Below are 14882 nucleotides of genomic sequence, written 5' to 3' on the forward strand. Positions count from 1 at the left end.
AATTTATAGAGGATATCACATGGATAAGCCAAAGAAAAAATAATTTTATTTAATCTTTAAATGTAATAAACCTAGTAACACTCTATTTCCCAAATTTTATACAAAATTCATGATATGCTTTTTTTCTTCTTTACAGATAACCTCTTTTAATCTTCAAAGGTTCCACACTATAGTTTCTATTTTTTTTTCCTTATCCCATGCTTTCCCTTCTTTTTAGAGGAAAATTTTCATAGGTGTCTATATACAACTTCACCAGGAAAATAAAAATCAAAACCAAAATGAGATACCACCTCACCCCTGTAGAATGACTGTCATCAAAAAAACAAGATAGCAGGTGCTGGCAGGATGTAGAGAAAACGAAACCCTTGTGTACTATTAGTGGGAATGTAAAATGATGCAGCAACTATGGAAGACAGTATGAAGAGTACTTAAAAGATTAAAAATATGATCCAGCAATTCTATTTCTGGCTATATACATATATCCAAAAGAATGAAATCACTATCCTGAGAAGATATCTGCACTCTCATGTTCATTGCATCATTACTTATAATATTCAAGATATGGAAACAACCTGTGGCCATAATGAATGGATGAAGAAAATGCGATATATAAATAAATGGTGTTGGGAGAACTGGACAGGGACATGCAAAAAAAATAAAACTAGACCACCAACTTACACCATACACCACAATAAACTCAGGATGGATCAAAGACTTAAGTGTAAGCCGTGGCACCATAAAAGTCCTAGAGGAAAACATAGGCAGGAGAATTTCAGATATTCTATGTAGCAACATTTTCACTGATATATCTCCTAAGGCAAGGGAAATAAAAGAAAGAATAAATAAACGGGACTACATCAAACTAAAGAGTTTCTGCTCAGCAAAAGAAAACATCAGCAAGATGAAAAGGGAACCCAACCACATGGGAAACTATATTTGCCAATGATACCTCAGACAAGGGATTGATCTCCAAAATATATAAAGAACTTATATGACTCAACACCAAGAAGACAGACAACCCAATTAAAAAGTGGGCAAAGGACCTGAACAAACACTTCTCCAAAGACGACATACAGAGGGTCCATAGACATATGAAAGAATGTTCAACATCACTAGCCATCAGAGAGATGCAAATAAAAACCACAATGAGATACCACCTCACACCAGTCAGAATGGCCATCATCAACAAATCAACAAACAAGTGCTGGCGAGGATGTGGAGAAAAGGGAACCCTAGTGCACTGTTGGTGGGAATGCAGACTGGTGCAGCCACTGTGCAAAACAGTATGGAATTACCTCAAAAGATTAAAAATGGAACTGCCTTTTAATCCAGCAATTCCATTGCTAGGATTATATCCGAAAAAATCCTGAAACACCAATTCAAAAGAACCTGTACACCCCTATGTTCATAGCAGCACTATTTACAGTAGCCAAATGCTGGAAACAACCTAAGTGCCCGTCTGTAGATGAGTGGATCAAAAAACCGTGGTAATTTACACAATGGAGTACTGTGTAGCAGAAAGAAAGAAGGAACTCCTACCATTTGCAACAACATGGATGGAACTAGACAGAATTATGCTTAGCGAAATAAGCCAGGCAACAAAAGACAAATACCATATGATATCATCTAATACAGGAGACTAATGAACAACACAAACAAATGAGCAAAATTGAACCAGAGAATACAACAAGGATGCCAGCCTGTTAAACCAAGCACACCGTTGTCCGGGGACAGCCAACTGACCTGGAGTCTGCAAGATCCTTCCCCATGTGGGAAGGCCACCCTCCCCTCCACACCCCCACTCTTATTAGGGATTTCTGGACCCAAAGATAGGTAGGACGACAACCATGTCCAGCTCGAGCAGCTAGAGGAGCTCGAGACCTTCACCCATTGTCCTTTATAAGATTATAAAGGGTCTTAAGTCTGAGAGGGGGGGAATGTTATTTTTTATTGTTAAAAAAATTAATTATTATTTTTTTTTAAGTATAATATAGGAAATGGTGAAGCCAGAGAACTTGTATGTATGACACATGGGCATAGACTGGGGGGTGGAGATTGTTGGGGGAGGGGTGGTGCTGGGCAGAGGGGACCACAGGGGAAAAAATTGGAACTATTGTAACAACATAATCAATAAAATATACTTAAAAAAAAGAAAATGTGATATATATATATACACATACACAATGAAATATTATTTAGCTATAAAAAAGAAAATCTTGCCATTTGCAACAACATGGATAGACCTTGAAGTCATTATGCTAAATGAGTAAATCAAAGGCAAATACTATATGATCTCACTTATATGTGGAATATTAAAAACAAATTCATAGATACAGAGAACAGATTGGTGAATGCCAGCGATATACTAAAGAAAGAAATAACTCTCTAAAATTTACTCTGAATATATACAGGCAAGGGCAAAAGTAGGTTTACAGTTGTGAGTAGGTAAAACAGTTTACTCTTGTATTATTTATTGTCTTATTTATTTGTATTACAATTGTAAAACTACTTTTGCCAACCCCTGTATATACTCAATTAACTGCTAAGCAAAGCTAAGTTGATCTTAGAGGCCAAAGGAAATATGATCACTAGAAACTAGAAAATACGGAGTTTGTGTGTATGTGTGTGTGTTTTGTTTTTTTGCTGCAATTTCAGTTTCTACTTTTACTTTAAAACATTGCAACCAATGCATAGGACTCTTAAGTAATTTAGATCTTAGGGAGAACTTTCACTGAAATACCCTACACTGTGTTCTTTGATCTGAAGTTCTGCCAAACACTCTCACCCACTAGAAACCAGAGCTCTACAGACAAGCTAATAATCGCATTTAAGGAGGGAACTGCACAATTCCATGTCCTAGATCATGACTAAGCGCCCTGGCCCTGGAGACTACCAAACTGGCTTTCAGTGTAGAAACCCACCTAGGATGCTTAATAATACTGCTGGCATTCCAATGAAATAGACCAGTGTCTTCTTAAATTCTGGTTCCAAAAGCACATAAATATAAAAAGAAATGCATTCCACTATATTTGAGAAGTGCAGACCAGTATGAGTATCTCATGACAAATTGATAAAAAAAACAGTATGAAAAAGCAATCTTGTATCATAAAATGATGAAAAAAATGGAAGCATACTAGTAAAATTAACAGAAGCAGCTTTATGAGATAAAACAATGAGATCAAAAACATGCTTAGTATGTTTGAGAAGCATGCAATTACTGTGTAAGAATCTGGGATTCATACCTTTTCTAAAACTAGAAAGGTAATTTGTATAGAAAGAATACCACGTCCATTACAAAGTTTTCCATGTCCTATATTCTTCCTATATAGAATCAGCCTATTAAAATTTGAATGAATATTTGTTTCTCCCTTGGACTAAAATTAAGGAAAGGATAAAACTCATCATAGGTATCATAAGATTTTATCAAACATTTGTAGTGATTCAATAGGCCCAAGTTAAAGGAAAAAAAAATAATTAGGAAACATGTCAATGTTTCTAGATTTGCAAAAAAAAATGGTTGAACTTAAATATAACTAGCACAAATGACAAATCCTAGAAATAAAGCCTTCAGTAACACTAATTTAGAAATAAAATATTAAATTACAAAGAAAATCATGAATATGAAGGCAAATTCTTTTTGTTAACTTCAGTGTTACAGATGTCCTTCTTTTCCTCCCCTTGCCAGCCTCCACCCAGTGCTCTCTTCCCTCTGGCCATCACCATTTCAAAACAGAGCATTTGAGAAATTCTTATAATAAAGCTAAAGAAAATTATAAAACACTAGACAGAATTCATGCTTTAAGAATCCACTAAGCCCTGGCTGGTGTGGCTCAGTGGATTGAGCGCTGGCCTGTGAACCAAAGGGTCGCCCGTTCGATTCCCAGTCAGGGCACATGCCTGGGTTGCAGGCCAGTTGGGAGCGCACGAGCAGCAACCACACAGTGATGTTCCTCTCCCCTCTCTTTCTCTCTTCCCCTCTCTCTAAAATAAATAAATAAAATCTTTAAAAAAAATCCACTAAGATACCAAAATAGCCTCAATTAAAATTCATTTCATAAAACTGCTACAGCTTTAGTCATACAATACTATAACAAACATTTATGTCTAAGGCATTTTTATCACAAAAATAGAAAACTAACAATATGAGGTGATGACCATGTTAATTAACTGGATTGCGGTAATTATTTTACAATGTGTACCTTAAATATATACAACTTTTAATTGTTGACAGTTTCAATAGAGTTGGATAAAATAATTATGAAAGTATCAATTTTAAAACATGCCAGAAACTTTAATATGAAATAATATAACACTTCATCTTATGCTGCTGAAATTCTAACATCTCAGTTCTCTCTGCTGTACTCACCAATAACTGTTTTTGGTTTTTCTCGGCATCCTCGTAAGAGGAGGGTCCAGACATCCAAGATGGTAATGGAGTTTGCAGGTATCACATAGTAAAAGAAGATGCTGGTCATGGTTCTTCTTACAGATTCCACAACTTTGAATAAAGGCAGCAAATGAAGTATTAAAATAATAATTATCACACTGAAGTAATTAAAAATTTTTTTAATTTCAAAATTTTCTTTTAATTAACTTAATATTTCTATGTTTGAAATAGAAAGTTTTTCATAACACATCTTTTTATGTCATAACTATTAGTTCTAAATACTTCTGAGAATATAGAAGAATAGCTTGGATCTAGTAAAGATTTAAATAGCGCTAGAGACAAACCTTTCAGAGTATGGCACATATAAGGTATTCTCAACGTCATCCTTATCTTAATTTTAATTATCACTGAAACCCCATTGAACATTAGCTCAATTTTTCTCTAAAAGTATAAATTATTAAACAAAAGATTTCCTATTTTCTACTTCTCCAAAACTACAAAAGAAGTGACTTTACAAACAAAATTCAGTTTCTTTTCTACCATTAATTATAAATCTTTCAAAGAACCCTCAACATGTAAATAAGCTACATATGTGTATATATATATTTTTGAAAAGATACACACACACACACACACACACACACACACACACACACATATATATATAATGTCTCTTTTCAAAATCAGACTTTGTCTTAAAAATATACTACAAAAATTTACTGCAGAGAATGGGGTGTTTTACTATTGATGTTACTGTTATTTTGGGCTTTTGGTTTTTTTTTAAGGAATCTAATTTTTCTTGTGCAAAAAGACAAATTTACTACCCCTGAGAGCACATGCACCATGACCTGAAAATCTAGCATATATTTATTTATATTGGGAATGTAAAGACAGGGAAAAGCTGTTGAGCCATCCTTGTACAGAAACAGCAATGGTGTTTGTATTTTTTAAATAATCCTAGAAAAAAAGAACACACACACACACACACAGCAACAAACAAAACCAGTATTTGGTCTCAAAGTTGCTGAGTAAAAAAAAAAATCACCTAAAATATATTCAAAAATAAAAATGAACTGTAGTGTTAAAACCTAGAAGTATAGTGATGTGCCTGATGGTTCCAAATGAACCAATTTTGTTTGGAAAAAGCTGGATTGAGAATGTGCTAGTCCTCACACAGTACACTAGGGGGCTTTTCCCACATTTCAAGGAAGTTATTTGCTATTACCTATGGAGGGAGACTTCAACCAGGAATGGAAAGTAATTATAAAGATTGATGTTGTTGCTATTGCTGCTATTTCTGAAAAAGGAAGAGGTTGTATGGACATTTATGTATTACATAAGTATACATACATGTTTACATGAATATACACATAAATCTACTAGCATCTTCTAAACTTTTCTCATTTAATCAATATAATCAGTTACATTTTTTTTAAAAGATCATTTGTGGTGTGAACACATAATACCGTGTATAGATGATATGTTGTGGAATTATGCACCTGAAACCTGTATCATTTTGGTAACCAGTGTCACCCCCATAAATTCAATAAAAAGGAAAAATAATTAATTAATTTTAAAAGACTGTAACCTATTACGGTCAAGAAGTATTTACTATGTAAAATTACTATAATGGTGAACACTGTAAAATATTGAGCCAAAACTGTAAGAACAAAATGATTACAACTTAGTACAGAGGGAAAAAAATGTAGACAGATTCAAATCTGAAACTTATCTTCATTATCCACCACTACACAAAGACAATAATTCAGAGTATAAAATACCCATCACTACTTAAAAACACATGCAAAACTCTAAAACTCATTCAAGTAAAATAAAAATGCCCATATATCTAATGCATTGTTTAATTGTTTATAAAAATAATCGTCTACAATATTTAAAATAACTTTCCAATTCTCCAAATAGGACCGTTCATTTCCATGAAGCTTATGCACATATTTCCCCAGTTACTTAAAGGATACAAAAAGTCATTTCATTGATCTTATTAAAAGAGATGTAAAAATCTCTTCTATCATGAAACTTTTTTGAAAAAGCATCTTTGATGAAGGTATTAATAAAATGAACTTTAAATGCATGTAACTTACATTCTAATATGGACAATTCATTCTCAAGTACTTGAAATATCTTGTTACTAAAAGGTTAATTTAAGAACACACAATATTACTCGGTCATAATTTCATTACTTGCCTATAAAGTACTGTAGGAAGAGCAGATGTCTTTTGTGTGCCTCCTTCCTTTTTACTTGGTTTTCGTTCCTTGGGTGCTCGCAAAATTGCCGGTATGTTCAACTTCTATTGATTTGAACAAATGCAGTTTATTTTGTTTTAAAGAAGAAATATAAAGCAACATTTTCCTCTTATGCCATTCAAGTCAACTGAAAGTGCTAGGATTGTGAGGGGGGAATTTTTACCAGCTCTAACACCAGCAAAAAGGATTAAAATGAGTTTTTGTTTCACAGTTACTTCCATTAGTAACCTATAATTACGTACTTCCATCAATTTTCAGTGGAACACAAAACATTATGAAAATTAAACTTCTACTTGAGCTTTAAAAAGTGAAAGGCAAGGACAAGCACTTAAGAACATTAAAAAAACACACATAGTACACTTGACAAAAAGAATATTGAAGCCGTTTATTTTCCTCAACATCCCAACTACACTGGTGCTCCATAGGTTAATTAGAAAAATTATCTTATTGGACCAAACTCTCCACAAAGCGAATGAGATTCTCTTAGGGTTTCTACTAATCTGTAGTATGCTGGCTTCTCAGACAGCAACCATCTATCAAAGTCATTCTCCGTGGCCCAGTGGGCCGGCATCTGTTCAACCAACTGGAAAAAAAGTGTCACGCAAGCAGCACAAATGAATTCCATCTCTGCTGTGTATTTTATATTTGCACAAGGAAATCCATGAACTTCTGTTAAGTCATTTAATAAATGAAAATGCCCTTTTACAGCAGATTTGTATGAGACACACTTGCAAATCAAGCCAAAAGATAATGCTAGCTTGGCAAATAAACTCATAATAGGCTTGCACTCAACATTAAGTTCTCTAAATATAAAATATAAACCACCATAATCTTCCAAAAATCCATCAGCCACCTATCAATAGGAACGAAGGCCAATTCTGCATTAGCAAGTATTCATTCTCATCTTTGAAATTATGTTATTAATTATAAGCCACATGCACCCTGTTCTCAAAAGCATCTTCAAAGCTACCGTGGCACAATACATGTCAGTATGTATTACTTTCTAAACTATGTCTACATGAATTGTATGATGAATTTGACTCTTTATAAACCTGTGAAATGAGTACAATGAAAAATATCAGTTCTTTGAAAATCATCCTTCACAAATAAAACTACTTTCATAGTGAAAGGGCTACAGTGAGTCTCCATCATCGTTAAAAACACAACCAAAATTACTTGAATGAATTCTTTTCCTTTTTAAGTATATTTTATTGATTATATTGTTACAATAGTTCCAATTTCTTCCCCTTTGCTCCCCTCCACCCGGCATCCCCCTCCCCCAGCAATACCCCCCTGAATGAATTAGTAATTTATGAATTATATACACTGTTCTAAAAAAAAGGAATTCAAAGAAATCTATTTGGCAATGATTCTCCTTTTCCACACTAAGAACTTTAACAGGCTACAAATGTTTAAGGATAAAGTCATTTTTTCCACAACTACAATAGTACCTAATAAAGGGGAAAAAGTAAACTTTATCATTAAAATTTCAAAAACCATTTCTTACAAAGCTCTAAAGCAAATCAACATGAAAACAAATCTCTCAAATTTGCCTTTTAAATTTAGAAAACCCAACTAAATGTAAGAACAAGACAGAAAAAAAAAATATGACAAAGAATCTAAAACTGCTAAATTGGGGGGGGTGGAGGGATGTGGTAGGAATTCATGCTTCAAATCTTATCTTCATCACAATGACAGGTCAATCAGTTAGAGCAAATGAAAAAATTTTGCAAACAAGATAGCTGTTAAAACAACCAAATTAAGCTACAGGTTCTCAGTAGGCAGCTTCTAATGCTCTAGATGTGTTTCAGGGAGAAGTCATTATCCCAGAGGATTATTTGGCCCTAATCACACAGAATTAATCAGTTAGCAAAGTGACAGTTGTATCAGAGATCTGATTTTTTGAAAACAATACAGAGAACAAGAATAGAAGGAGACAGCAATTGGAAAGAGACTAACCTGCCCTGTGATTCTGCCTAGTAAGGCCCATATTCCTTGGCCCTCACTTCGAAGTTTCCCATTCAGGTTTTGTAGTTCTTCTAAAGACTCACACAGCTACAACACAAATAATTTAAATTAGTAAACCATTAAAATATGAGGTAAAATGTGTGACAATTTAAACAGCTATCAATATATATCCAATACTACCTATATTTATATCCCCTATAATCTTAATACATTCAAGTCACAATACCACTGAGAGATGGGACTGTCCAATTAGTTAAACAAAATGTAAGCATTTTATTTTATGTTAGCATTTCTACTAATGACAATGATACCTACACTGGTATATTGCTAAAGTTTACTACATAATTTTCACACATTTTGCTAATTAATCCTTGTGACTATCAAAATGCATTTCTACCATGTCCTAATGAGAAAACTAAGAAACATAGGGTTTTTGTGACTTGGCCAATATCACAGAACTAGCAAGAATGTCCAGGTCTTCTGAATTTAATGCCAGTACTCTTTTCACTACTTTGTGGCTAATTATGGGATATTTCTTCCTACTAAGTTTTTATCACTTAATATGTTATCTAACAATAAGTCAATACCAGTTTTATATGCTCATATTACTTATTACCTAACATTTTAGCCACATCTTGTTTTCATACCATTTTCTTTTTGATCTCCCTCATCATTAGAATGAAGAGGTAGACTAAAAATTTTAATTGGGAGGTAATTTTTTAAAAATCAAAGGTAACATTACAAAACAAATGATAATAATAGTAATTTTATATTATTTGTTTTTATTAAACTTATTGGGGTGACAGTTGTTAATAAGGTCATATAGGTTCAAGTATACATTTCTATGATACTAGGTCTATATATTGCACTGTGTGCCCATAACTTACATATACATAATGGAATACTACTCAGCCATAAAAAATGACAAAATGCTGTCATTTATGGTAACATGGATGGACCTTGAGAATATCATGTTCAGTGAAATAAGCCAATTAGAAAAAGCCAAGAACTATACGGTTTCACTCATATACGGGAAAAATAGTAATTTAATAATAAGTTTCTAAGTTTTCTACAAACTTAGAGTAAGTTCCATAGTACAGGGGTTAGGAATACAAAATGGAGTCAGACTGCTTGGCCTCAAAGACCAACTCTATGACTTGATAACCTATAGGAGCCTCTAAGCAAATTATTTCACCTGTTTAGGACTCACTTTCCTCTCCTAAAATGGGAGCAATAAGCATACCCATATTAAAAAGCTGAAGTGAGAACTGAATGAATACATGTGTAGTTCTGAAAAGCATGCCTGGCACATAGCAAGTGCTCAGTAAGTGTTAGAGATGATAATGAAGATAACGCAGGGTAGGAGTTGTAGGGAAGGGCCTAAAAACTCCAGAATTTCAAAATGAAACATAAACATAAATGCTGTAAAAGCACAAATGAAATCATCAGTAAGATATGTCGTTTGTTTTATAGCCAACTTACCTTATTATATTCCACATGAAGCTTTTCTTGTTCATTCTCTAATTTATCCTTTATATTCTTTTGTTCAGTCATATTTTCCTGAATTTGAATCATGCGCATATTTCTCTCTATTAAAATTAAATATCCAGTTTTACTTTAGTACAAAATAAAAGCTAATACACCAAATACACAAAGGAAGAAGCTACCACAGAGATGGTCCCATGGATAAACCTACATTATTCAAAACACGTTTAATTCTATTCATAATACATGAACCTAGTATTATACAACAATCCGCAACTTATTAGGAAAATAAACATGCCTTTGCTTGATATATGTAGCATGAATAATAAATAAAAATTGACAACATATCAAATATTTTAATTAACAAATTTCTCAGTAAAAATGTGCACATTATCAGTGTCTATACTGACCAAAATAATAATTCACAAAATCAGCAGTGAGAGCAGGTTGCTTATGCTTTCTCCTTCCATCCACACTAGAACTAGTATCTGAATTGTCCACTGGGAAGATATCTGTACTGATCCCCATTAGTTCTGCTTTCCGCATCAGTTTACGAATGGCTGAAGCACTGCTAGTGAGTGGTCTGGGCAGTTTCTCTCTTGGAACCCAGGCCTGAGGTCTGGTGGATCGAGCTAGTTCTGCTTTGGCACGATACTGCTGAAGCCGGGCATTGATCCTTGCCTATTAAAAAAAAAATGTATACAAATTTTAAAAGATATTAAAGTAGAATATACTCCTTATGATTTTTATTTCCATGCTTAGAGAAAGTAAAGATAACCAGAATTCCCTCTACCAAGGCAAGTTATATCTACCCAGAGTAAGATATACTGGTCCTTAAGGTATACTGTTTAATTCTTGGGTTACAGTAAATTAGGTCTAGCTCTAGTAACAACTGTCCTACTCTATGATCAGAGTAAGCTGAAGTTTCTCTTCTTAATAATTGGAATAATGTCCATAAATTTACTTAATTTAAATAGAAATACATTTTAAACGATGGGCAAACTGATCAAATCCTTCGCATAAATAAACATCAGAACAGACTGAAAAAGTTGTGGTCAACATATTGCACTGATAGAATAACTTCTTCTAAGCCACCTTATTCATGGTATTAGGAAACATGCTTTATAAATGACTGCTCTGTTGACTAGATGGGGAGCAATGTATTTAGCCACAAACTATACTCACCATTTAACTTAATGGCAATCCATTTCCTAAGTCACTAACCAAATTCCATTACTATATTTCACATGCCATTGGAAAAAACACACATGAGCTCTGAAATGCATACCTTCAAAAGAATAAACATGAGTTTTGGCATAAATTCCATACCTGTGCTTCTGGTGATAGCTGCTTCTCTCTTTCTTGTAAAGACATTTTACAATAGGATTGTAGAGCCAAGTAGTTTTTTCTCTTCCACTTTCTGTCTAACCTATCTGCATGTTGCTTACAATAAGCAAAAAATGGATCTGCTATATCCTATGTCAAAAAACAGAGGGGGAAAGTGAACATTTTTACTCCAAAGGGTGAGATAAAAACCTAACATAGGAGATAATTTTTAAATACTTTCTGACAGTGTTGGTTACTTCTAAAACAAATTACAAAAGTAATTTATTTAATGATAAAAACTGCTTCTTTAGAACCTTAATCCTTTATCAACATCAAGTTAATAATTTCTTTTTCTTTAAAGGGCCTTGTGGATTTAAAAAATACTGAAATCAAATCTTACATATTATATCTTGTATACCTAAAAAATCCTGTTTAAAATAAATAGTTTTAATAATATTAGGTAGAAACTACATATTAAAGTTATGCATATGTAGATTAATCTTATAAAATAATATATTCAGAAAATACAGAACTAGCCAACGCACATAAGTGGGACATTTCTAACTGGCTAGCAATGCATGGACAGAGTTTAACCTGGACAAAAATGGATTAAGAAGGGCAGGCCCTATCAATAAAACACGTTAGGTATCCTTTTTAATTCTTTGTATAACCCTAAAACTGTAAATGTAAACACAAATTTCTCATAGCCATCTTTCATGGTACTAGCCCAATGAGTACATTTTTTTTTTTTATTCCTAAAGAGTAGGGTACAAAAAAGAAGAAAAAGACTTCCTGCTAAAATGGAGACCTAGACAGACATGCTGCGTCTCCCTCCGCAGCTAAGAAGGAATACAACTACCTCAAAACTAGAGACAACCAGAAGTTCCAGAAAATCAAGCTGCATGGAAGTCCAACAAAGATATAAAGAAGAAATATTCATCCAGACAGGTAAGAGGGGCGGAGTTAGGGTGGAGAGGACACAATGTGGTGGAGGCAGCAGCAGTGGCAGCGGCAGGCCACGGTAAAGCACAGTCACACATTTTAAAAAGTTTGAAGGAACACCTGGGGAGCGCTCCCAGCACCAGACCAGACCTCACAGCTCATGGTCCCAGCGCCAGAGGAAATAAAGCCTCATTGCTTTTGACTGGACAAATCAGTGGGGCTCGGGGAAGAGGAAGACAATGCTTGTCTCTCAGCAGAGACTGCTTGTTTAAAGGGCCCCCACAGTCCTGGAACAACCGCAGGCACACCCACTCTGGGAATGACAGCCAGGGCAACAACTAGAGAGGCACCAGTCCCATACAAAGTGGGAGAAGTGCCTGAAAAATAGGAAAGTGCTGAGCAAGCGGCATTGTTCCCTCTCAGACCCCTCCCCTACAAACAGCGTCACAACGTGGTGAAATGGGTTGCCCTGGACTGACGTATACCTAAGGCTCCACCCCTTACAATGTAACAGGAGCGACAGCTCTACCTAAGACACGAAGGCAAACAAACACAGGAGCCTGTCAAGATGAGGAGACAGAGAAGTATGGCCCAAAATGGGGAACAGATCAAGGTTCCAGTGGGAGAACTAAGTGACGAGGAGATAGCCAACCTAACAGATGAAGAATTCAAAACACTGGTGATAAAGATGCTCACAGGCCTGACAGATACGCTTGAGTATGGCAAACGCATAAGGGAAGAAGTGAAGGCTATGCTAAGTGAAACGAAGGAAAATCCACACAAAACTAATGGTGAAGGGAAGGAAACCGGGGTTCAAATCAATGATTTGGTACATAAGGAAGAAAAAACAGTCAACCAGTACAAAATGAGGAAACAAGAATTGAAAAAAAATGAGGCGAGGCGTAGGAACCTCTGGAACAACTTTAAATGCACCAGCATCCAAATCAGAAGGAGAGGGGGAAAAGGAAGAAATGGAAAACTTGTGGTGAGAAAATAATAAAGGAAAACTCTGCAAATGTGGTGAAAGAAATAGACATACAAGTCCAGGAAGCACAGAGAGTCCCAACAAGCTAGACCCAAAAAGGACCACACCAAGACACATCATCATTAAAATGACAAAGGTTAAAGATAAAAAGAGAATCGTAAAAGCAGCAAGAGAAAAGCACAGAATTACCGATAAAGGGGTGCCTATAAGACTATCAGCTGATTTCTCAAAAAGGAACTTTGCAGGCAAGAAGAGACTGGCAAGAGTATTCAATGTGATGAAAAGCAAGGACCTACAACCAAGACCACTTTATCCAGCAAAGCTATCATTTAGAATAGAAGAGCAGATAAAGTGCTTCCCAGACAAGGTAAAGCTAAAGGAACTCATCATCACCAAGTTATTATTATATGAGCTGTCAAAGGGACTTACTTAAGAAAAATATCAAAATTATGAACATTAAAATGACAATAAATGCACAACTATCAACAACTGCATCTAAAAAATAAAAACAAAATCCAACTAAGCAAACCAGAATAGGAACTGAATCATAGGTATGGGGATCATTTGGAAGGATTATTAGCTGGGAGGGGGAAGGGGGAGAAATGGGAAATGGTGCAGGCACTAAGAAGCATAATTGGTTGGTACTAAATAGACAGGGGGAAGTTAAGAATAATATAGGAAAGGGTGAAGACAAAGAACTTATATGCACGACCCATGGACATGAACCAAGAGGGGGTGGGATTGCTAGAGCGAAGCGGGGTACTGGGAAGAGGGGCGCAAAGGAAAGAAAAATTGGGACTACTGTAACAACATAATCAATAAAATATACTTTTAAAAAAAAGAAAAAAATTTATCAAAAATAGAAAAAAATTTTATATATATAGCCTAAAAATGTAATCCACAATGTGATTGCTAACAAAATGACAGGTAATCTCAAGGATGAGAAATAAAGATAAGCTGTCCATACAGTTTTTGTCTAAGTTATAGTAAAAGGACCTCTTAGTAAGGTGGGGTTTTATAACCCAAAGAGAACTGACACACATGTACAAAGAAACAAATGAGTAAGTACAGAAAGAGAAATAATAATTTTAAAAGAATCTAAAATGTTCTTTACATTAAAATATATATATGAGATGCAATTCTGTAGTGTGATACCCACAGATGTCATAGTATAGGACTGTGGATAAGATCACAGAATTTGGAAATATAAAACCCTGGATACAAATCTTGGCTCCACAATTTACAGGTTTTACAGCTTTCAACAAGTTGCTAAACATCTCTGGGCCTCTCTTAACTCATTAGCAAAACAGGCTTACAAATACTAATAACTACTTCATATGGCTATAAAAATGCAAAAATGTAAGTAGGAGATTGCATTCACACACACACACACTCACAGCTACTTTCTCATGATATGCTCTAAATCTTAGTGACAGGAAATGCTAAATGGAAATAAAGATTATACTGAACCTCAAATGGCCAGATCTAAAGTATGATTCATTGTTTTAAAGTAGAAGAGATTGA

General features: G+C 34.6%; 1 protein-coding gene across 4 annotated transcripts in view; it reads right to left on the bottom strand.

Annotated features, from left to right (window-relative positions):
• Nucleotides 1–14882, bottom strand: part of PHF14 (PHD finger protein 14) — a 184636-nt gene that overhangs the window by 132019 nt on the left and 37735 nt on the right. For all 4 annotated transcript variants that reach the window (XM_090287178.1, XM_090287177.1, XM_090287179.1 and 1 more), the window contains exons 8-14: nt 11435–11581; nt 10516–10786; nt 10103–10209; nt 8612–8707; nt 6593–6696; nt 5613–5684; nt 4367–4498 (exon numbers count right to left, since the gene is read on the bottom strand). In XM_090287178.1, coding sequence (XP_090143304.1) covers nt 4367–4498; nt 5613–5684; nt 6593–6696; nt 8612–8707; nt 10103–10209; nt 10516–10786; nt 11435–11581 — 929 coding nt within the window. The remainder of the gene's footprint in view (nt 1–4366; nt 4499–5612; nt 5685–6592; nt 6697–8611; nt 8708–10102; nt 10210–10515; nt 10787–11434; nt 11582–14882) is intronic.

This window comes from Furipterus horrens, unplaced genomic scaffold, assembly GCF_987537825.1.
Source record: "Furipterus horrens unplaced genomic scaffold, mFurHor1.1.pri manual_scaffold_9, whole genome shotgun sequence".
NCBI lineage: Eukaryota > Metazoa > Chordata > Mammalia > Chiroptera > Furipteridae > Furipterus > Furipterus horrens.